The following is a 23012-nucleotide window of genomic DNA, read 5'->3' as shown; positions in this document are numbered from 1 at the left end:
ACCAGGGGGTGTAACGCAGTGGGGTGCGTGCAGTGTGTCCGCGCGAGAAAGACAGAGCGGATGAAAGAGGGGGGGTGGAAGGATACCTTTCGTCCGTAGAACAGCCGAAGGTAGAGATGGAGGCGGCGACCAAATTGAATTTGGGTTCTGGCCTCTGTTTAGATTCCTCGTTGGTTGTTTAGTTTAGAGGAACAAAGAAAACATCTATGTGTTTATTCTAGCCAACGTTTCACCCCCGTCTCTACTACTCTTGCCGCGACGTGTCTCTCTCTCTCTCTCTCTCTCTTTCCCTTCTCCTCTTTCACATTATTTCTGTCCCTCGCGCGAAACCACTCTTTCTTCTTCATCCCTCTTCCCTCATTTCCCTCCAACCGGATTCCTCGACAATCCACAAACTCTTTCCACCATATGCACATTTTTTTATGTGAGCTTCCAACCCCTGCAAAACGCTGTGTCCTCTAATTCGTTAAATACACCCCTTGCGTTGCATCCCCCTTATTTTGCCACGAATTTCTCTCGTTCAACGTTTTCGATATACGTGTGTCTTCTTTGGCGTTATGGATATCGACGTTATGGATATTTTTGTTCGGGCAAAAGTGTTGCTTCTCTTAAACCTCCACCCCACTCTCGCAAAGGATCCGAGAATTCGCGAGAAGACACCGTGGGAGACGCAATTTCCAAAATAAACGCCGTCTCCGCAAATAATCATCGCGCGTGCTTTTAATTAAATTTCACCGTCTGGCGCCAGAGTATCCGCGGTAGAATGCCGAGTTCGGTGCTATCTTCTTCCAATTCGCAAGTACTTCGCTTCGAGCTCAAAGTATCGATCCGAGATAGATGAAATATATTTCCCGACGTACGTACGTAGTAGAAAATGGTACGTCGCGAAAAGAATTGACGCTGAGAAAGGCGTGACGAAATCCCTATTGCCACGCCACTGTTGTCGGTGATAAAAGCCGATAAGGAAAACGAGACTGGCGCGTGTGCTCGTCAAGATAAAACCAAACAGATGTGAAAATATTCAACCGTTTTATATACGACGCACGCTTTAGACTCGACTACGTTTCGAGAAAAGATCCGTTTAAATATACCGTCCTATTAAGAGCCTAGCCGTATCTATCGGCGAACTTCTTTTAAATTCACCGTCGTCGATCCGTTGCAAATAATTACGAATATGAAAGACAAAGAGATTACTCGGCATAGACACGGGGCCGATGTTTAAAGATCGCGCGACGTGGGAACACAGTTGTTTCAGGTGTACTACGCGTAGAATCCCCTCGGTGTTTGAGATTTCCGAGGCGAAAGAGACGCGGCAAAGATTTAGCGGTATCCGATGGTGTTTACACGAAGCGACACGAAATGTTTGGCCGCGATTCTCTTGCCAGTTATTTCAGGTGGCCAACCGAGCCTCGTAGTTTTGTCAACCGACGCGAAGCTGATCATAAAAACTCCGGGAATCGCATCGACGCCATTCTATCGACGTGACCACTCCATTACCTAACCGTTTCTCGTGAACTGTTTCGTTGATTCATAAAAGAGCGCAAAGAAACATACAGCGATGAACAAAAGTATTGATGCGGATCTGCGTCTCTCGTAAAATTCTGCGATTCTCTTTTTACGCAAGTTTGACCTTAAAAATATCATGAACAAGTGTCGCGAAAATTTCTATTTCCATATTCCAACTGTAGAACTATTATTTTGTTGCCGCCGTATCGATCTCGCGACAACTGAATCCTTACGTTGATTGTACGAAATACGACAATCGATCATGTACCTTTCTTCGATTATATATTTTATCGATTTTTTATTGTTTAATGATGTAACAAATTACGGCATATTTAAATTACTCATTGGCTAGTGATATTTTACAAATAAAAATGAGATAAAGACTGTCGCGTTTTATAGGTTTACACAGAACTCTACGAGAAATCCGCTGTCTAATAAATCTTTCGTCTGCCACGGTAAACTACGAAAAAAGGTACATGAAGGAGCTTGACAAACGAATGGTCCTGGACCGTCAATTCTTCGTTTTGCACATATACTTATATATGTAATTTGAATTTCACACATCCTTTAACTACCTTATTCTATCAATGTTCAACAACATTTCTACCGTTTCTACTGACAATTCCATCAAACTTAATTGCGCGCGCCAAGGATACAAGAAAAAGAGGTGTCCGAGGAAAAAAGCCAAGAGAGAGGCATCGTCGTAAGATATCGTTGAAATTTGGGAGGATGTTCTACTAGATTTTCTCAGGTATCACTCAGCGGCAGGAATCGAGCGTGTGAATAATAGAGGGTAATCGCCCTTGCCAGTCTCTGTCGACCTTCGCCCCTCGGGGGTAGCAAGGTGGGAGAGTAGAAGGGTGGGATTTCTAGATTGGATTTAAGTACACAGCCGTGAGGTTTCAACCGGTTAATAATGTAGATAAAACCGAGACTTCCAGGACTACGCGAGACGTCGCGATGTTGTGGCGAACTTGAATTCTCTCAGCTTCTATCACGGCGATCTGTTCTTACCCGACTGTTCCTTAGCTGATTGAATATTCCAGAAATTGACAGGCATCGCCGAAACACTTGGCACGAATCCAAAATAAATACCTCGGTCTTGTTTCTTCGCAATCGTCAGCAATTTACGATGCTAACGGATCGAATTAGTCTGCTTATCGAGTTTTCTCCGAGATTAATCATTAATAACAATTTGTTTACGGAAACTGATTAGCAATCTAGTTAAAATAAACGACTTTCACTGTAATACATGATTTCTGAAACTGAAATGTGGATAAATGTTAGTTGTTGTTACGTGATTTATAGAAGAAACGGAAGAAAAGATTTATTCGTTTCAAACAAAGTGGAAGGCAAGCGAATCAATGGTAAGGCTCAGCGAAATAACGCGATACGAGGTCAAGGATCGTTCATCTGTCGGAAAATTGCACGTTTCCCTAACTGAGAAACTAAGCGAGGAATGAAATAAGAGTATCTCATTCGCGTAACGAGCGGCTCGCGGAAGTTGAACCAGTCACCAGTCAGTGAACGGTTTCAGTAATTTATTAAAATCCTCGTCGCCGTCGTCATCTGACGTTGGTGCTCACGCGACCAGGAAAAAGCCTTTGCTTCCGACTTAAAAAAGAAAAAGAAAGAAGGAAAAAGGAAAAAAACAGAACGAAGAATGAAGAAGATCGCCGAGAGACACAGCGAGCGCGAAAACGAAGGAAACCTTTTATGCGCAGGCCAGCTGGCTCAGCACGACAAAAATTCTTTCAATTACAGAAAAGCGAGTTCTCCTTAATTCCCCGGGCATCGATATTCATAGCGAAGCGTGTTACGTAAAAGTTACGACGGGATTCGGCTCTCGAGCCGCAGAGAAAGAGAACGAGGAGAGCGTGGATGCGGATCAGGCTGCAGCCTGGTTATAGGCACTCGAATACCGGGGGTGGTAGCGCAAAGAGGGTAGAAAAGTATAACGGAACCAAAGGATGGGGGAGAAGAATTGGGCAGCAAAAAGAGATGGGGGAGAAAACGGGTGTGGGATGCCGAGCAGAAGCTTGATTGGAAAGGACAGCCTATCCGCAATTTGCGATCCGAGAGAGGGGAGTCGAAGGTGAGAATTCCGCTTGTCTCTCATCGAGACTTTCTTTCTCCCCTTTCTTCGCCTCTTCTTTCGTCCACCAACGTCATCACAACCATCACCTCCTCTTCCATCCCAAGCTTTTTCTATTTTTCAGCCAACGTTTCTTCCCGCTAAGCACCCCTTCGCCATTGCCTCTACGCAACCCCTTTTTGCATTTCAAGGAAGGAGCGAACGACCTCGTCAATACCCGTGCTGTGGCTCTTATCCGGCCAGATCCTCTGGATTCTTGTTCATCCTCGCGCGGACCCGTTTGGATATTAATCGTCGGGATAAACGACCCCCGTGATTCTAATGAAATATCGACACACCGGCGAAAGTTTGTTTAATCAGTGAATACCGACGTCGTGATCACGAATTCCGAGTTGATCGAGGGACCAAGAAGAAGGGTCTTTTCACGTTTGAATTCGATCTTTCGCTTTCGCTTTCCGTCTTTGAAACTGGTTCAGCTTGATGTACACGATATACGTTGTAATATATTAGGACGAAAGCTGGACGAAATATGAAGCGGAGGTTGCACGAAACGGTTTATCGAATTCTATTTTCTGTCCCCTCTCGTCTAACGATCGCAGAATGTTCGCGGTATCGACTATCGAGCTAATATTAACGCGCAATCGCCGTATTCGCCTGCACCGAGTTTAGCCACGGCGTTCCATCAAAACGGATACAGGTCGAGGTACTTTATTTTCCACGGGTCAGACGAAAACGCGCTGTCCCAACCACCAAATTCACGGCTGTATTATTCACGAATATCTTATTTTGTTAATCCGTTGATAGAGTCCGTACAGTTCAATACTACTCCGTCAGTACGAACGTTTGCGATTTCATAGGGACACGTCTATTACGATTTCGTTTAGGATAATCGCCATTATCGATCTGTGTATACACTTCTCTGCGCTAGTTTCGAGAAATGCCAATTTGGAGAAGAAACTTCCGTGTCTTCGAGGACCCACAGGTCTCCAGTGACGTGGCTCGAAGCCTTGCGAGCAACCCTCCGCTCAGAGAACCTGTTAAATTATAAACAACGTCAGCCAACACCGCGGGATTTCCATCGACTCTGGAACCACAGAAACTTAAGGTGGTTGGTCTCGCGACAACCAACATCTCAGTTTCGGAGCTGAAACTCACGTGGCCAGCGTCTCTTGTAGCCAAGTTTCGCGTCAACCTTCGTGCGAACACTAGCTCATTAATTTCGAAGAAAGGATAATGGAGCACGACGCGTCTTCCCTTGAGGTGATCTACAGTGATTATGGAAAATATTTGCAACCTTATTTTACATTCTTATTCTCCTTATTCTCCGACGGAGCGTTTTATTCATCAGAATCCAGATTTCATTTTTATAATATCAATTATTGTAACCAACACAAAAGTAGCACTAAATGACGCGAAATTTGATGCAGTTGGACTTAATTAATTAGTAGATGCAAAATAATAAATACAATGGTGTGCAGATACTTTTTATAGCCACTGTATATCATGTACTCTACTTCGCAATAAATTTTCCTGTCCCGCCCTTCTTTCGAAATATGACTGTGATTCGATATCGAGATAAAGCACGACAAAAAGGGTGCAAGAAATTATAAAACGAAAGCGTAGCGCGACAACCATCCGACTCTTCGTGTATTTCTTTTAATGATCCTTTTATTTTCTAGCGAAGATATCACAAAGCCACTCTGCATCCCCATTCTCTCATACGTCTACTTCGAAATACATGCAAAAATTTGAAAGACCAATGTTTCAATTGTATTTGCCTACTCGTTGGACAACTATGCTATTTCGGTCGTGCACATAAAAATGAAGATCGACGATAAAACAAGTTTCAAAGACGAAATGAATATAAACAGACAAATTGATAATAATAATCTAATAAATACAATGGCAACTTGTAATTGCAAATAATTGACCGACGAAAACAATTGAAGGTATTAAGAGAGCCGACAAGTTGGAACATCAGCACTGGCGCTAAAGTTACGGTGGCCAGCAGGACTGGTCCCAGTCTATGGGACAATGGAGGAGGGCAGGAAGTCGCGGTCGAGCTGGCGAGTGGTCAGCAGAACTTGATAGTTTCTCAAAACTCGATCTTCGAATCGTCTCGAATCTCACGCCGTCGAAAAGACCTTTACGATCTATACAACACGAGTGTCGTGTGGAGTCTAACATTTTCGTTTACCATCGAACACAACAATACGCTTGTTTGACATTTAAATATGTTATAAGTAACCGAAAATTAATCGTTCGATTTATCGATTGACGTGTAAACCAGATGATGGTTCTATTTATGCGGTTTTCGTAGCTCGTTTTAATCACAAATCAACGAATGCATTTAAACGAAAAACGCGTCGAGAAAGTAGACCAGTGTGTCGTTAAAATAATACCAAAAATATCTTTTTCTCTCTCTCCCTCTCTTCTCCACGCTATACTTATGTATACGTGTCAGACTGACGATAAGCGAATCTCTGTTTACACGTAACCAACAGGCGAGCAGATGTACGTGTCGCACGTGTAATTCATAGGCCCGTAGTGGTACACACGTATTTACCTGGTGCGTCACGTGAACTTGATATTCACCGTTACTATCTACGCATACGAGCGCGTAAACGCGGTGTACGAATGAAAATACCCTGGATAATGTTGCCTGTGCGATTATTAAAATAATTTATTTCCCGCCGGTGACCGTTATCGATGAAAGGAGACTTATCGACCGATTCAACGCACGAATAGGTTGAAGCGTAGTTAGGAATATTGACTCCTCGTGAAAAAATGAATGTGGAAAAATATGGAGTAAAAAAAAAAAAAAAAAATGAATGGCGATTGACAAAGAGAAAAGAATTACTATTCCGTAGTTTTGATCAATTTTTCTAAAAACAAACCGTCCCTTTGTTTCTCGCTGTATATGTGTTGTATTTTAACCACATGCTGCATATGCTTGTGACATACGAGCGTAAATTGTTTGTAGTTTAATCGGTTTGAATCCTATCCAATGATCTGTGTGCATTAAGAAGCTATGATAACCTATAAAAAAATCTTATATATACATTTACATTGTAGGTCGTATCGTGTTATAAAAAATGTAAGCACTTGTTGAAACATATTGCATAATATTATGACATTATTAAACTGTTATTATATCTTCGTCGCGTTGTCGACGTTTTTATGCATTTTATATTATATGTTCTCGGTTGTCTAGAATAAGATATCGAAGACCAGAAGATAACGGAAAAGCGTAACGAATAATTAGCAAGTAAAGTACTATTTATATATGGAGACGTACAATATGTCTAAAAAGACATTCAGAAGCTGGGTGCCCCATATGTCACGCATATATGCATTCCAAAGGTGACTGTATACCTGCTGCTCTGGTGGTATCGTGCGACCATATTCGTCCCCCTTTCGAAAAGGAAACCGTCGAAAAGGCCGCTTTAAGGGCCATAAAACATTTGTTTCCCTCGACGGTGCTCGCGCTACTATCCGAAACGCTATATTGCGTACAGCCGCGAACGCGGGATTTCGAATTGAATTTGAAATCAGGGGGCTCGATTTTATGGTGGCTGGGTGTCAAACGCGTCGCAAGTATCGCATTCGAAGCGGTTATTCCACGTGAGAGAAGGGGAAAGTTTCGCTTGAACCCGAAACCCTCCATAGGCATGGATCGTTATCGGTTTACTGGTTTCCTGGCAAGTGTATCGACGCGAGATGCGGCTGTTCAAACGGTTCAATTTCGTTTTCCATTCCCTATGAGACTCATAGGACAAAGATACGGCTGGGATAGATCGCAGTCGCGAGTCTCTTATCGCTTCAAGATTCCTCTATTCCGAGAAATCAATGAGTCTAGCCGGACGTCTTAGTAAGCGCTTTATCGCCCGTAAGCAGATGTTTGCCTCTAAAATTAGTGCTATTTATGGAGTGATGTCGTCGGTTATTAATAACACTATTCCCGCGTTACACATAAATTCCAGGAAAGAAAAAAAATACGATCTAAGATAAATATCGTCCGACAAAGAGATCCGAGAGTTTCGTAATATCGTGCCGTATTCGGTGAGAATGAAATTTCTTGGAACCATTGTACAAAAGTGAGCTTTCACAGAAGATAGTGGGAGGGGAAGAAGAGAAGAATCGTAGAGAAGAAAAGAAAACGTCGCGGTTATCTTATCGAAAGCAAATTTCCAGAGATTAATTCCTTACCTGGTCGTTGTCTTGTTGATCTTGCCCGTATGAGGGGGTGTCACCGTTAGGGGTGGTGGCGGCGGAGGGTCGCTGTGACGTTGACAAGTTGATCGCGCCGTCTCCGTCTGTGTCATGATCCATTATGCCATCGTCCTGAAATCACGATCATCGTTACGTCAATCGGACTGCTGGCTTCTTTGGTGCACTGAACTTCATCGTTGAACTCGCCGCTTTCGCGTATATACTGGCATCTTATATTACGTCATACCGCGAAATTTCTCGATCGGTCAACAACGTTTCGCTGCTATCGTTCGAGAGATGTTTCTTACTCGCGAAGCACGAAAGTTTGGGTTTCCGGTAACCACGGATCACGGTAAAAGAAGAAAGAAAAGGATAGCCGGCTCTACGAAGGTTTTGAAATATGCTTTAGTTATACGATATTGCCCTCGACGTAGGAACAATTTTAGATCACGTCTGACGCATGTGATTCCATACACTCGAGGCAAAGGCAACAATGTTTAGCTCGCGGAACACACGTACACATATACAAACGAATCGCTAATAATATATTCTATCGTTTGCATTCTCACGCGAGGAATTAACCTAAACGATAATGTAACACTCCTACTTTTTCCTGTACCTCGACAAACAATATTATTCGACTCGCAAAAGTTCGCTTACTTTAAGAAAAGTTCGTAGTTCCTAATTTCAGTCATCCAATAGCCAGTTTAGAATTCATGGAAGCGTAATACATTTGAAGCGTCTCACAGCGAGAGAAGGACGTGTTTCTTCGAATGGTTTCGCAACGAATAACACTTTCCGCGACACGAAGAAAAAAAAAAATAAAAACAACGGCGTAGAAAAGCGAACGTAAATACCGAATCACACAAAAACACCACTCGCGAGGAGAAATAAGTTACACAGCGTCTTCAACGGCGAAGAATCACCATACCGGAAGTACGCTGATCCTCCAGCTGGCGCACAACTATCACGCGAATCGTCGATCGCGTTCTTTCACCAAACGAATATACGCACCACTAATTTACGATCCGAGAATTCCTCGTTCGTTCGTTTAACCTAAAAACGAAACGACAGCATCGTCTACGAGGCTCGCGCACACATGGGGTGAAAACGCACTTGGAAAATGTCGTTGGCAACACGCACGTGGACACGAAGGAGCCGTCAAAACTCGTGTGCGCGGGCTATGGAAAAAAGAAAGAGAGGAGACGAATGGAACGAGGATGACGAAGAAGAAACGGTTGGGACGAGCGCGTGTAAAAGGAGACGAAAACTATATAGAGGAGGAATGGAGAGGAGAGAGGACGAAACGGACGACGACGCCGTAAAGAAGACGAAAAGCAACGTTCACGCGGCGACCGAGTAGCGAGGACTAAACACTAAAAGCGGCACAGGCATACCAAGCAGCCCAACCAGCGAGGCTGTTGCTTATTGTGTAAATATAAACAAATATAGTTGAAACCAACCAACAGGCCTGCTTTCAGCTCTCCCTTCTCTCCCCGCCCTGCTCCGCCGTCTTCTACTCTTGTGTGCCCTACCTTCTCTGTCGGCATCTCCCCTTCCCCACTTATCGCGGGCTCTCTGTCCTCCTCCCCTACCCCAGAGTCGTGTCTGAAGACTTTGCCCCTCTCGCTCCACCGTAACACCCACCCTTCGTCACGTCCCTGACCCCACCGCCGCCAGGCAAACCAGTACATCATATACGAGGCACGTTGTATACCGTGGCTCTGTGTGGCTGACTGGCTGCCTCGGCTTAGCTTGGCCTGTGCCTCTGCCCTCTCACTCTCTCCTTCTCTCTCTTTGCCTTCTGTTCTTCTCGTCCCATATGCTCGTCTCTGCTCGAACATTACACATCGTCGCACGGTTGTTTGGCAAGCGGCTGTTCGCGACGCCTAACTTCGTGACAACCGGGGGACTAGCCGACTCTTCGCTCCGACAAACGGACAACTATAGGCCTTCTGGATTTTTCTACTGGAGGGTGTTTTGAAGATTCACAGAGTTTTCTTGCACGTCTGATCGAATAATTGTACTGCACCAATGAAAATCAGAAACATACCGCTCTTCGAAGCTAGTCTTGTAAACTAATTTTTAGGGTTTCAGTTGATGTAAAAATATCGGGGAATTAATAACTGAAATCGATGAATAACGAAATTTGGAGCAAGAACCGATGTTCTTGGATTTGCAAGATATCGAAGATATCCAACTTCCTGTATATATAGAGAATTATGTAAGAGGAAGTTAAATACACGTTAGAAAATGAATCGTTAGCACCCTGGATCTAACGAGTTGGTATTTCTCGAGATAACCGGAGATAAGTCGGCTGCGACTGTCAGGCACACTCAAACGGTTCGATACACCGACTTACTAATAAATTATGAATATTTCGTTCTTTAGTTGACTGGCCGTGGATATACATGGAGGCGAGGAGGTGATTGCACACACTGTTGCTTCGTAAATATGTGTGTACACGTGTTGTCTGACGCAACCTGAACCACCGGCTCAAGTTTGTATAGGCGAACCGGAAATGGGGGACGAAATATTCCTCGAAATGGCATGTCCTTAAATATTCCTTTCACTCGTATTTCCAGTACTACAATTGGTACCGCGTACAGCAATGCTTTGAAAATTTTCTGCTGATACGTGGAGAATTATTCCGTTCTTGTCACACCTTCTTGTCGTTACAATGTAACGAAGAAAAATAAAGAAAAGATAAATGGCCAAAGTATTTTAAATTTGTACGACTACCCTTTCCTAACCTCGTTCCTTGTATCATACACGGGGCAAGAAGAAGTGACGAAGAGAAATTGCTCCAGCGGATTTATATTATTCAATGTAGGATACTGTAGTCCTATCGAAGTTATACGAGGCAAATCCTTGGGTTTAGCCGTTCCCATTGTCGAACAGCTAGGTGTATTCCGTAACCCAATGATGGTTCGGCGAGGGGTACCGCGACCCATCGCCTGGTCCTATGATAACAAAACTTAGGGCAAAAATAGGCGCAGCCGGCCTTGTGAGGCTTGTGTACGTGGCATATACTAAATATGTATTTATTAAGTAAACAACCGTTGCGCTGGGGTTCTAAGGTACATACGTCTCGTTTCCTATTTCATTGTGAGTAATGCGTTCTCGTGGACCCAATGGTTTTTAGTTACGTCACGTTGTTCCAGCATGGCTATGATGATATTATATGCGACGTGAAACGCTTCTATAATTTTTAAACTCTCGTTTATTTTTTATCATTCTGCGTAGAAAGATCAAAAAGTCACACGTCGAGGGTATATAATTCGTCAACGATAAGGGAGACGAACCTTTGAACAATTAACCAGACAAAGGGTGTGTAATCTAACCCAAACGACGAAGGGGTTAAAAATCGAAGGCAATGTCCCAGACGGTAACACGGGCTTAAGAATGGATCCCGACACACCGTTCACGAGAACGCGTACGAGTATCCAAAAGAGGGGTGCACGAGGGTGTACGATCCAGCAAACCGACCGTAAAGAAGGATAATCGTCGAGAGTCGAAGTAAGAAGAGATAACGAGATCGTATATCCCCATCAAAAAGGAGAGAAGGACAAGGTAAACGCCTTCGTCTGTGTGCGCACAGGTCCTGACCACCCTTCCTACACGTATATATACACCGTTGAGTGTTCATACTACCCTTCTAAATAATAAACGAGAGGATTTACCCCCGTCAGGTTCGCACGACGGTACATAAAAATACTCGAATCTGAGAAATTAGCGGGAGAGGACTAACGGGACATCGTTCGTCGCAGGAGTTCGAGGTGCAAGAAGGAGGTGGAGCGAGGACAGGATGTGGAAAAAGAGAGGAGCTTGATAGGAGGGAACGTAAGGGGTAGGGGCTTGGTTGGAGACGAGGCGGAGGCGGTTCGGTCTCGGGTGCGGAGTGGCCGCCAGGAAAAAAGGGTACCTAAAAGGGTTGAATTAATGTCGCGATAAATATATGATTTAAGGTGGAAACGTTTGCAACTCCGGCTAATTTTTTATCTGAGACCGCGACGCGCTCCTCGTCGAGAGGGTTTTTACCCTAGGAAAGAGAGACCGACGATCTCTCGAGCGAGCTACACTTGGACCGGCCAAAAGGGGGGATTTGGGAACTCCGCGAGGGGAGAAGGAAACGAGGCCTTTAGAAAAGGAGGAGGAGCTGACTGGGAGGGGGTTAAAAACCGAGCGGCATGGTGACAGAGGCGGAGAGTGGTCGAATTCAACGGTTATTTCTTTTTTCGGGTAATTTACTACCGGCGAGAATTTGAGCGGACGCGCGCTTTTTAATAGTTCGCGCCACTCCAAGGACTCTTTCGTCCTTTTTCTCGTCCCTCAACCTCTCCGACCCCCGGGGTTGCGCCAGGCCATCCTGGCAGGCATCTCTTTCTCCGTCTGTCGTCCAGGAGGATCGGCCAGAGGGACAACGCGGCGGCATCGTTCCGCCGCGGTTACGATGAGAATTACGAGACTATAAAGCGGCCATCTACGACGCAGTTTATGTCACTCGAGTCCGTGGACTGATTTTACTACAGATTACTCATCGCTTTTTTTCTAATGTCGAAACCATCGCGGTGATTCGCGAAACCTTTCGCCATGCAGGACTAAATCCTTGTCTCATAACGTTGTGTCACATAATTCTAACTTTAACTTCAATATTTTATATCGGTAATCTCTAAATGTTTCAATATTTAACACGTTCGCTACATATGTGTAATTCTTTCAGATTAATTCAGATTTTGTTTTAAAGCAGAATTCGATAATTTAAATTGATTAAAAAAATTGCGAACGAAACGTTGCCGCTTATTGATAAACGAATATATAATTGAAATTAATAACAATGTATAATTAATATACTTGGCTAAGAAGAAAAAACGTGATCGATGCTTCATTCTAATCTACTATAGTGTCAAACGCAAGCATCAAGTAGACGAAATGTAAGGCGAAAGATTAAAGAGGAAAAATATACTTATAAAAGGCATTTCTTAATAATTAATTTATCCCCTATAAGCAAATAATTCACTATCACCCTACCAGCATCCGCAGATCAGTGCAGTGGATCGAAATACTCTTTATATAACCAACCAGCAGCAAACAACCCCTAAAATATAGAATTTCCTCCTCTGACCGATCTCTTTATGTTTCGTCGCGCAATTTCGCGACGACTTCCCGAAATCCTTCGCAGATACTACGTCATTGGGTAATCGGGGGTGAGAGCATCCCCGCGGGACCGCAAACAGCCGCTCCCTCAATTATGTGCGACATGAGCGAGCGAACGAGCGAGCGATGGCGAGGCTGGCGCGTATCAGCATACGTGACGACGAGGCTGCAAACGAGAATCGTACAACTATTCCCAGCCACCCTTTGCTTCTTCGAAAACGCGTAGGATGGAAAAGGAAGGAGAACGAAGGATGGTCCACCCTCTGTAGGAAGCGTGAGCAAGCCACGACCGCTTAGGTTTCCGCAGCGTCGACGCTTTTTGAATTAACCGGCTGGACATTAGAATACGAAATTGATATATTATGGGCGTAGGAGCAAGGCCGGTTTCTGCCCTTCCTCGACCCTTCCGATGAAAGGCCGCGAAACCGCGGGGGTTAGACGTAACGGTAAAAGAAGGAGGGCGGATGGTCCGGTTACACACACTCTTTAGGCATGACTGGCCGCAGTTCGCATCTTTCATCGTATTATCTGCCCTCGTAAAACACGCCTTTATAGGTTCCCGAAATGCTCCACCCCACCCGTTGTGTCCGGCGTGTGTCTCCTTTCGTCGTTTCTCTTCGCGACGATCGCATCGAGAACTATGGATATTAGTTTTTCATGGACGTATTTGTTAAAGAAATCTTTTGGTTTACAACCAAGGCCAGGCGACACTGTGTGATCCCGCCAAGGGAATGGAAATAATACTTCCTGAAATAGCTTCGGCGATTCTTGAAATATCTGTTTGTTCCACCATCATCGGAGGATATTACTTTCTTCCTCGATTTCTTCGATTTTATTGAATCCAAAGATAAGAATCAACCGGAAAAGGAGAACCGGCCACCCTATTCTGTACCTATTTAAGTACTCGCTGATGTAAACTCGCCCGCTATCGACATCTAAGCTCCGCCTCGAAAAAATCACCCCTAAGGAGGCTACTCGAGACGTATCAGGTAGCGAAGCTTCGAGCAACGACCAGCGTCGCTTTTTCCTCCTGCTGATTTATCGCGGTGGCGATTAAGGATACGAAGAAGATTCGAAGAGAGAAGCGTTCGACCTTAGCCAACGTCGATCCGTGCTTTCGACGCGGTTCGATCGGCTAATGGCCTCCGGTAGACGTTAACATTGACGAAGAAGTCTACGGCGTTTATGTGTGCGTGGCGTTAATTTGGCTTTAAGCTACCAGTCGACCGTACCACCCCCTCCTGTATCCGTGCCGGTGGTTCTCTTGTTAGCATACTTATCATCCGGCCGTGGAATTAAGAACGAGCGAGGTGTCTAGGGGTGTGAAAGCAGCGAGAAGCGGCGCGAGGGCAGAAGAAGACGTTAGGGGATGACTGTCGTGCGGAACAGGACGGAGGGGGATGGTAAGCGGGCTGTTGATAATATCAGCCTCCAGCAAAGTAGAACGGGTATTGGCTGGCGGACTATTGTCGGAATAATGTTGATTGGATTCAAGACCGAAGGCATTAATCTGCCTTCTTTTATTATGGACCGAAAGGGACGATCTTAACCTTCCATTCTCTCGGCCTGGCCTTCCTTCGATGATACTTGCACGAAATAGGAAGGTCGCGAACCATCCCCTCGCTACTTCCATCAGCGCCAACAGGGAGTCAGTCTAACCTTGTTAAAAATTAAATCAACGAAGTCCAACGGTACAGTTCGTCACTTAGGAAAAGGTATTTGAGTGGAACGCGAGCTCGATTGGTTATTTTCAATAAACCCGCGTATTAATTGAAAGTTAGACATCTACGAATAAAATTACATAACATCGTGTGATTGTGTGCATTGCTCTTATCCTTTAAGCAACGAATAGTAAAAACTTGTGCGTAGAATTTGGAAAAATTCCAAGTTCTACGTTCACTCGATCGAAACCCTGAAACGCAACGAAGAATAGTAGTAGCGAACTCAATCGAATCAACTTCATCCGTCACTTTCTGCGTAACACCATAGGGGTGACGATTCGATTTTTCGCTGCAGCAAACAGACTGGCTGTATCGCGGAAAAATCCTGTGGAACAATGGCATGGGTGGTACTATCACGTTCGTCGGAGCTTTCAGCTTTCGGAAAAGAAGCGATCCAGATGGATGGTCGTAAGTGGTGGACAGAGGCCGATAAGGGTAGTGGGCAGGTCGGTCGGGTCTCCCGGACGGCAGTGTAACCAGAGGGGGTTGCTGCTCCTGAAGAATGGACCTCTTTGTTTAGCCGTTTATGGTGGAAGAGATTTAGCCGGATTGCCGTCAGCCGATAGCCACCAAGGGTGTCGACCAGTCCAACATCTAGAGGGGCGCGGGGTGCTGGCCAGTGGAATCCGTGAAAACTTCTCACTAATACGAGCTAGCTCCTGACTTCGTTCGTCGTTTCCACCTCCCTTTCTTTCCTTTCCACCCTCTTCTTCCGCGCCACGTTCCGTGGCAACACCTTCCTAGAGGCGAAGAATCGCTACGCTTACGAGCGACCCCTTACAATGGCCGGACATTAGCTGACAACAGAGGTGTGGACATCGGGTAGTAGCCCTAACACCCTTCAGGCTCATCCCTCCGTTTGATTGGCCGACCAACCGCTCGAAACGTTTCGCATTTATAGCCTGGGATCTAAATAAAATCTCTGTCTGTTCGGATAAGCCTTCGTGGAGAGACCAGTAGCAAATTCCTCGACTGGTAAGAGTGTTAGAGGGTTCCTTTCAAAGAGACGTACTCGTATTTCTATTTCCTCGAAGATTTTCGCAGACTGGAAGCTACATTGGTGAAATTGTAACAGTGAGCAGGTGATTCGATTTGGATGACTATCGGTATCGTTTCTCGAGCAACGACCAGGAAAACTACTGGTACGAAGTGGACGATAACAGGGTGTGAGAGGGTGCTTTGAAATAGACATTCGTAGAAATCCTACAAGAGGAGATCTAAGCGGACAGTACCCTGAGATACAGTTATGCAATAATGAGCTAATGTAGTTAATAGGATTATGCCGGAATCTCTTGTAATTGGCCGCTGAAAAGGTCAGCTCGGTTTTGCTAATCACCCGTTAAAAGGTAACTTTGGACGCTTTGCAGTTAAGCTTAAAAGGTTTACTAGGCTTTACACGCATATATGTGGATATTTTACGATTGTTTCCTTTTTACCGGGCCACGACGCCAACGCTAAAGCTCTGTCATTATCATTTTAACGCAGCAGGATTAATTATACATTCGTTAAACGTGTCATTCGCAAAGGAACCACGGGCCTCGATTCACTCGGTCAAAGCGAAATTTTCGATTGGATAAGTGGTAAATTTCCATGAAAGAAGAGTACTAAGAATGCTGCCACGTGATCTATTGAAAATAGCGAGCATGATGAATGTACTTGAGTCGACTAGCGATCGCTTCATCATCTACGATATTCGTTCTTGGTATCTAGATCATCGTACTGATATTCACGTGATATTTTCATCTTACGTTTCACGTGCAACTTCATTCAAAAATAAGAAAAGACGAATATATTTTCAATGGATAGCGAACAGCTGTCACTTTTCAATGATTGCTACTTCAGAGATGACAGAGAAGATGTAAATCTTAGAAGTAGAAGCAAACGGACGGAACCTTATAAATTTTGAGTGAATTTAGTGTGGCGCCATGGATCAAGCCCCGAGCAACCGGGTTTTCGGCTTGGATTAGGGACGAAGTTGCAATTCACTTCGATATATTTACTGTGAGAACGGTCAGGCTTCGTGAGTGGCCATCGAGCTATGGATGGACGGGCCGCCGCGCTGCTCGGTTTTTCCCTTTTACCTTTTAGAGTAAATAAGACCTTGGCCCGTGAGTATCTCCCTTCGGAAGCAGAGGCGCGTTCGCACATTTGCGATCCATGCGTGGCCACTTTCACCTTCTGTACGTCCCCATGGTGATTTATGAAGTTTCAGAGTTTCCTTCTTACTTGCAACTTTCATCCCTTGCCCTCAATTTTCGGCTATTCAACCAAACATCAATATACACACACACACACACAACTCTATATTCAGAACTCTTCTTGCCTCCTTTATGCAAAAATTAGACGAATAACCATGCCCGATATTTAGATGATAAAAACAATAAGTATCCATTACCCGCGTATCCACTTAACGTCAGCGAAATAAGAGCAGTATATAATGCGAATAATACTACCATAAGGAGGAGAATCTCGAGGGAACCCCAATATCGCGCAACGAGACCGAAGAAAAACCGAAGCACTCGAGCCGCCTCCGTCTTTTAGTCTTCGTGGTTGGAGGGTGCTCAGCCGTGTAGTGTCAATGAATAAAAATTTGCGGCCGAGGGTGGCCTCGCGTTTGACGCCGATTTTAAAGCTTACCCTCGAACCTCAAGGCCCAGCTCGCCTCGCTTCCGTCACCCACCCTCCGGTGCACCCTTCTCTCTACCTCTTCTTACCAAGACATTACTTTATACTGCGCTCGAGCATCGCGAAGAAGAGTCACGGTTCGCAATCAGCGGTGGCTGAAACTCGCACTTATTTTCGCCCGAGTGCCCACAGCCCTCACGAAAGCCACCCCCTCCCGCACCCGACCACCACTAGCTGTACGAGCTATCGAGCCCAGAATAAGACGGTTTCGCCTCGAGATCATTATACCGCGCCTTAAGTCGAGCTAATATGTTCTTCTCTTGGCAGTCAACCACCGCCGTTTGGGAACCACCGTGGCCCATACATTTACTAAAGATTCGTATATAGGTATATAACCCTCGTCGAGTAGAGCAGCGAAGCGTCGCGAGCTAGAAACCGAGCCGCGACATTTAGACAATTTAATGCCGTTTTATAAATTATACATCGGCCGCGAGGTCGCGAGACGAGCCGATTACCGGGGCGGATCGTTCGTTCTCCGTTTAATCCGGCGTTCCAGGGCGCGTGCACAACGCGCTGGAAAAGCTTGGGTGTTGTAAAGGCCGGGACAGCGAGCGGCGAACGTTAAGGGTGCAGTGTCAGGGAAGAGTCCGTGGGAAAAGCCACCCCAGACGAGTTTCGTTGATACGAATTTCTGATTTGTAGGTTCCTAGACGACGTGCCGCGCGAGGATCTTCGTTCATAATGTATCGGGCGGTTGGAAGTGAATCGGTGTGAAGCGATCGAGCAAATGTATGCGTCCGTGGCGCTATGAGAAGTTTTCCATCGCGACGTCAACGATAGCTATAACTTTAAATTTTTTATTTACTGTTTAATATCGAACTTTTTGCTCTATGGAAAGTGGCTTTGGAAAAGATAGGAAAATATTCCAACGCTTACTTGAGAATAAATACGGTTTCATATTTTTAATTTTTATTTTAGTTTCGTTATTTCTTTGCCTGAAAGGATTTTATTCCACGTAACAGGAAATATTTTTGAAGGAAGTGGAAAAATATCTTTAGGCTGACGGTGTTCTAGGAGAGAAATCTCTCAGTAGCCGGCTTGCAGAGAAGCTTCTCCATCTTTCGTTATACCCGCAATGCCTCATCCAAAAAATGGCGCTTTACCGTCCCAAAGATATAACCCAGACACCTCGTAAAGCCCCATACGTTGTATGAATAATAGTCGACGTGAACGCAAGACGCTGGCGTCGTTCTGTGGTTCATCCTAGCTGAAGGGGTGAGTTTAGGGGTTGCGGATGAATATATCAGCGTCGATGTATCCAATCATTCCCTTATTACGATATCGATACATTATTTTCATGATACGACGACAGTGTCGCGAGGGGCGGTCTTCGCGAGGAAAAAGAGGCTAACCCCCATGCAGACTTTCACCCCCTTTTTTTCAACGGCTAGAGGAAAAAAAACTGATACGTACGAGAGGGTAGGGAAGGGTGGAGAGGGTTCCTTACACTCGCGCGTTCTCTGGCAGGACTATCGATTTCGGGATTAGGTGGCAATTTTTCAAGCCTATGGCGAATAATTACCGAATCCTTCCCCCCATCGAGTGGTTTGCACCATAAACGACCTTCGCCCTCCGCTCGTGCCATCAAAAGACCACCGACACATGGATTCCGTTCTACAAGACGTCACCTTGGGAAAATGAGTTAAGAAATATTCAGATTGATGGTTAAAGATTCTTTCCACGCTCTTGTCTCTCAGAGAATTGAGAATTTAGAAGTTAAACACATTTTGCGGAGTAGAATAGAAAATTTCAAAGTTGAACAGATTTTGTTTGCCTAGGTAGGAATAATAAGTATGTACCGTGACTTCCTTTCGGTATTTAATAAAACTTGGTACTGATGATGTTTCGTCATGTATATCACCGGTCACGAATATTATACAACACCTACGCGTTATAATTTATCAATGAACAATATCGGGATAAGAAATGAAAAAATTATCTAGTTGAAAAAGATGAATTTCTTTAGAACTTTTTTTCAAATAAGGTAATCAGGTAATTGGTAGTTGGTAAAAAAAAGTTCATTCATTTCATTCTGAAACCTGTCGTTATTACGTAACGATATATATTATTATCGGCAATTTGTAGCTTGTAAAATTTCGTTGATAATATTAGTTCACTTGTGCAAATAGAAGTCCGTATACATTTATTTCGTTGCTTTTATTTCCTAGTTAATTTATCACCGATTATTTCAATCGTTTTATACGCGCTTCACAATATAAAATACCTGTCGAGTAAGATAAAATTTATTACAGTTTCCGAATGAGCGTGACGAGTAGGTATTCTAATACTTATTATCGACGATGTGTGCCATAATTTGTTATCTACCATTGTTATCTCCTATTTTTACATAATAAATAGCCCACTTCTAAGAGGAATATTCGCACGAACCAGTCACAGATAATCCACGGTTGATTTTTAAAGATCCACCGGGCCGATATACGTCGACGCAGTAGCTCTCCTAGGAGGAAACTCGAGCAAGAGGGGGGGGGGGGCGACGGAATAGGGGTTGGGATACCTTCATCTGCGGATTACTTATGCACGAGCAGCCGCGACTCATTTCATTGCAACGGAGCCAAGACTTGGGAAGCAAGCCGAGTCAAGCCGACGGAAAAATGTTTCTATTTAGCTCGCTTAAGCTCTTTATTAAAGGTTCGCTTCTTCCGCAACCGAGACTTGGCTGGCTTTTAGAATCTGCGCTAAAATCCGACCGGAGGCTCACGCCACGCTGAAACTCGAGAAAAAGAGATTGTGGTCTTGTCTATCCTTTTCTCACGAGCACATTCTTTTTCCGCCCCCCAATGTTCCCCATTTCCGTCGTCTTTTCTTCGTTCGTCTCTTTCTCTCGAGCTCGCACTAAGAGAAATCCTTCGGGTGGGTGTCGGGGGAGGGAGAAGAAATTGCGTCAATTACCCGCTGATTTCGGCATCTGATCCACGGATTACGTCCCGCCGCGAATGCTGATCCCTCTTTCGTTTATTGAGCGACGTTTTCGAAATGACACGTCCCGATTCGAGGATTCCGCGATTCCCCGTCACCGGAGGACGCACCCTTCGCCCGTTCACTCAGATAAGAGTAACGAATGCGTAATATACGAAATTGAATGTTTTAATAAACCGAGCTGGCTGCGTCGTCTGCTCGGAAACTCGCAAGATGAAGGAACCCTTGAGTGGATGAATTAGAAAAAGGAGGAAACGGCACAGGTCGAGGTACATTCTCAAGGTTCTATCGCGTCATACACGTTCGATAGCTTCATAGCTAAAATGTGAAACATCTTCGCATTCGCGTATCGTAAATTCTTTGGTGAAAATGAAAGAAGAAGACCTTGACGAACTGTGGACCCTCCTTCGTGCCCGATTGTCTCTTCATCAGCGTCAGGAAGACGCGGCGCGGAGAGGCTACAAATAATTCCGGGGCGTTATTCGATGGCATATTTTCGATTATCGACCAACGAAGCGTAATCTCGCCGTAAATGGAGGATTGTCTCTGTATAGCGGAAGATGAGGTGCTGCGGGTTCGGGTACTGCGAGAGATCGACGATTCTCCGTCGCTCGACGATGAAAGAGCGAAGGAAAAAGAGAAACCATGCGGAAAGAGGTTAGTGGAAAGGAGATGGAAATAAAATTCCGAGGGGCTGAGGAGCTAGAACTTGAGGGGGTTCATGGCGGGTTCAGAAGGTTGGGGTATAGCCACCAGCGGCTCTTTAAAAGAAAGCGGGATAAACAGACAGTTCCAGCAAGGAGGGAGGAAATGTAAATTTCCAGCGAACTGGAAGGAAGAGAAAAGAATAAGGGCTCGAACACCGGAGCGTGGGTATATTGAGTGAGCGACCGGCCCTTCCACCCGCGCCGCCTCGTCCTTGCTTCTTTAAATTTCATGTGCCAATTGTGCGCGATTGTCTTTACTTTGCCTCCTCTTCAGTGGCAGTCGGTTTATACCTAACTCCCGAGGCCTATAGCTTCTCCACTCAACTTTCAAGAACGTATACATCGCACACCGATGGTCTGCGTGACCATGATCGTTTTCTGCCATCGAATCGTCGATTTAGCTGACCCTTTCCTACTCTATCGCTTTAATAGTAATACAGAGAAGTGTATGTATATCGCGCGGGTGAAACGTTAAATACACAAGACACGCGAAAACAACGCGTCAGCTGCTTGTGATGCAATTCGTGCAGGTGCAACCTAACACCGAGTTTATCGCGTTACCGTTCGCTTCTGATTTCTTCAGCCACTATCGAATCAGACAAGTTTTCTAGTATGATATATATATATATATACATATATAGAACTGCGACGGGTAAACTCATTCGAAACTCCACAAACATTCCACTATTATTTCTACGATTAAATTTGTCCGTCGATAATGTACGCGGTGGCTGGAAATAATGAAAAACTTCCATCGAATACGGTTTCAACGACGATCAGCTGGCGGCGATAGCGAGACGTATACGCAAAGAAGTCAACGTCCCTCGGGCGGACTCTCTCGATCGAGATAAATCAAAGAACCGCGGCCTGACGAGGCGAGAGATAGACGTGGCAAACATTCGAAACGTCTCGTCAGGCGGACACGTCGTTTCTCCTGACGAGACTGAAAAGGGATGCAAGTCGACGTTCGCGGAATGATATTCAGAGGGATGAAGGGGACGGACAGAGGAAGAGAAGCAGGAATATCAGTGGTGGTGGTGGTGGTGGTGGTGGTGGTGGTGGCAGAGTTTGCCGGATCGGTGTCCACCAGTGGATAAAGTGAAAGATTCTCTCGACGCGAGGGGGCAGAGAAGAGAGTCGTGTGACAGGGGTTGAAGAAGAAGCACGCCATCCGGATGGTCACCCTACGTGCCAAGAATTTCTCGCGGCGGAAGCCATGGACCTTCTCATTCCCAGTCGTGTTGTAGTATACCAACTGTCTGTCTTTGGATGTTGTGAGTCTCTTCCAACGGACAGAAGGAGAAGAAACGGCTGTAAGTGAGAGCAACAGTCGCTGAATAAACACAAAGTCCAGTTAAAGTCGTAATAAATGTCTCCTCCTTTCCGATGGGCTCTTCCGTCTCCGTCGTTTTCGTTCCGCCTTCACCCCCTTTTTCCAGGATCGCCTCTTCTTGCCCTCGTAGCTCGTGTCTCTCTTTCGCTCTTTTCACGGCCGCCGTGCTTGCTTTCCTTTCTTTCGCGGAGACAAACGGTATTGAGGGTGAAAATTGACGGCTTTATCGTGCCGCTTCCGCGAGAACTTTCCGAGGATTTGCCTTTTCCTTCTTGACGGTTTCGTATTTTCCGCTAGACATTTTCCTTGCCAACTTTTCCACCACCACCGTAGCCCGTTTCTCGGACGATTGTCTCGGGGAAAGTCTTTAAGAAAGACTGATTGGACGCAATCATTTGCTCTGTTCGTTTTAATCGCGTCACCCCATCCAACTAATCCCTCGCCCTTCGTCGCGTTCCCGCGAATAGAAATATTATTTCTATTCGCAATAAAAATGAAATTGTTTCTTGACGATGTCTGGCAGATATCGCGGCGTAGGCGGAAAAAGTAAGTTCGACCAACCAGCAGGGGCATTTCCCCGTTTCCATTATAAAACGGTCGTACCTGGCCGAGTGTTTCAACGACAACGATAAAGTTGCTATGTATACAGCGATATCCGA

The 23012-nt window shown here is 45.1% G+C and overlaps 1 protein-coding gene across 16 annotated transcripts in view; it reads right to left on the bottom strand.

The window, feature by feature from the left end:
- FoxP (forkhead box transcription factor P) overlaps positions 1-23012 on the bottom strand; it is a 216703-nt gene that overhangs the window by 87381 nt on the left and 106310 nt on the right. For 15 of the 16 annotated variants that reach the window (XM_033327033.2, XM_033327035.2, XM_033327036.2 and 12 more), the window contains one exon: positions 7811-7945. In XM_033327033.2, coding sequence (XP_033182924.1) covers positions 7811-7945 — 135 coding nt within the window. Of the gene's footprint in view, positions 1-7810; positions 7946-8473; positions 9150-23012 lie in introns of those variants that run through there. The other variant, XM_033327048.2, reaches the window with a different exon arrangement.

The sequence above is a fragment of the Bombus vancouverensis genome, chromosome 11 (genome assembly GCF_051014615.1).
Source record: "Bombus vancouverensis nearcticus chromosome 11, iyBomVanc1_principal, whole genome shotgun sequence".
Classification (NCBI taxonomy): Eukaryota; Metazoa; Arthropoda; class Insecta; order Hymenoptera; family Apidae; genus Bombus; species Bombus vancouverensis.
This window is presented reverse-complemented; position numbering and strand designations above follow the sequence as displayed.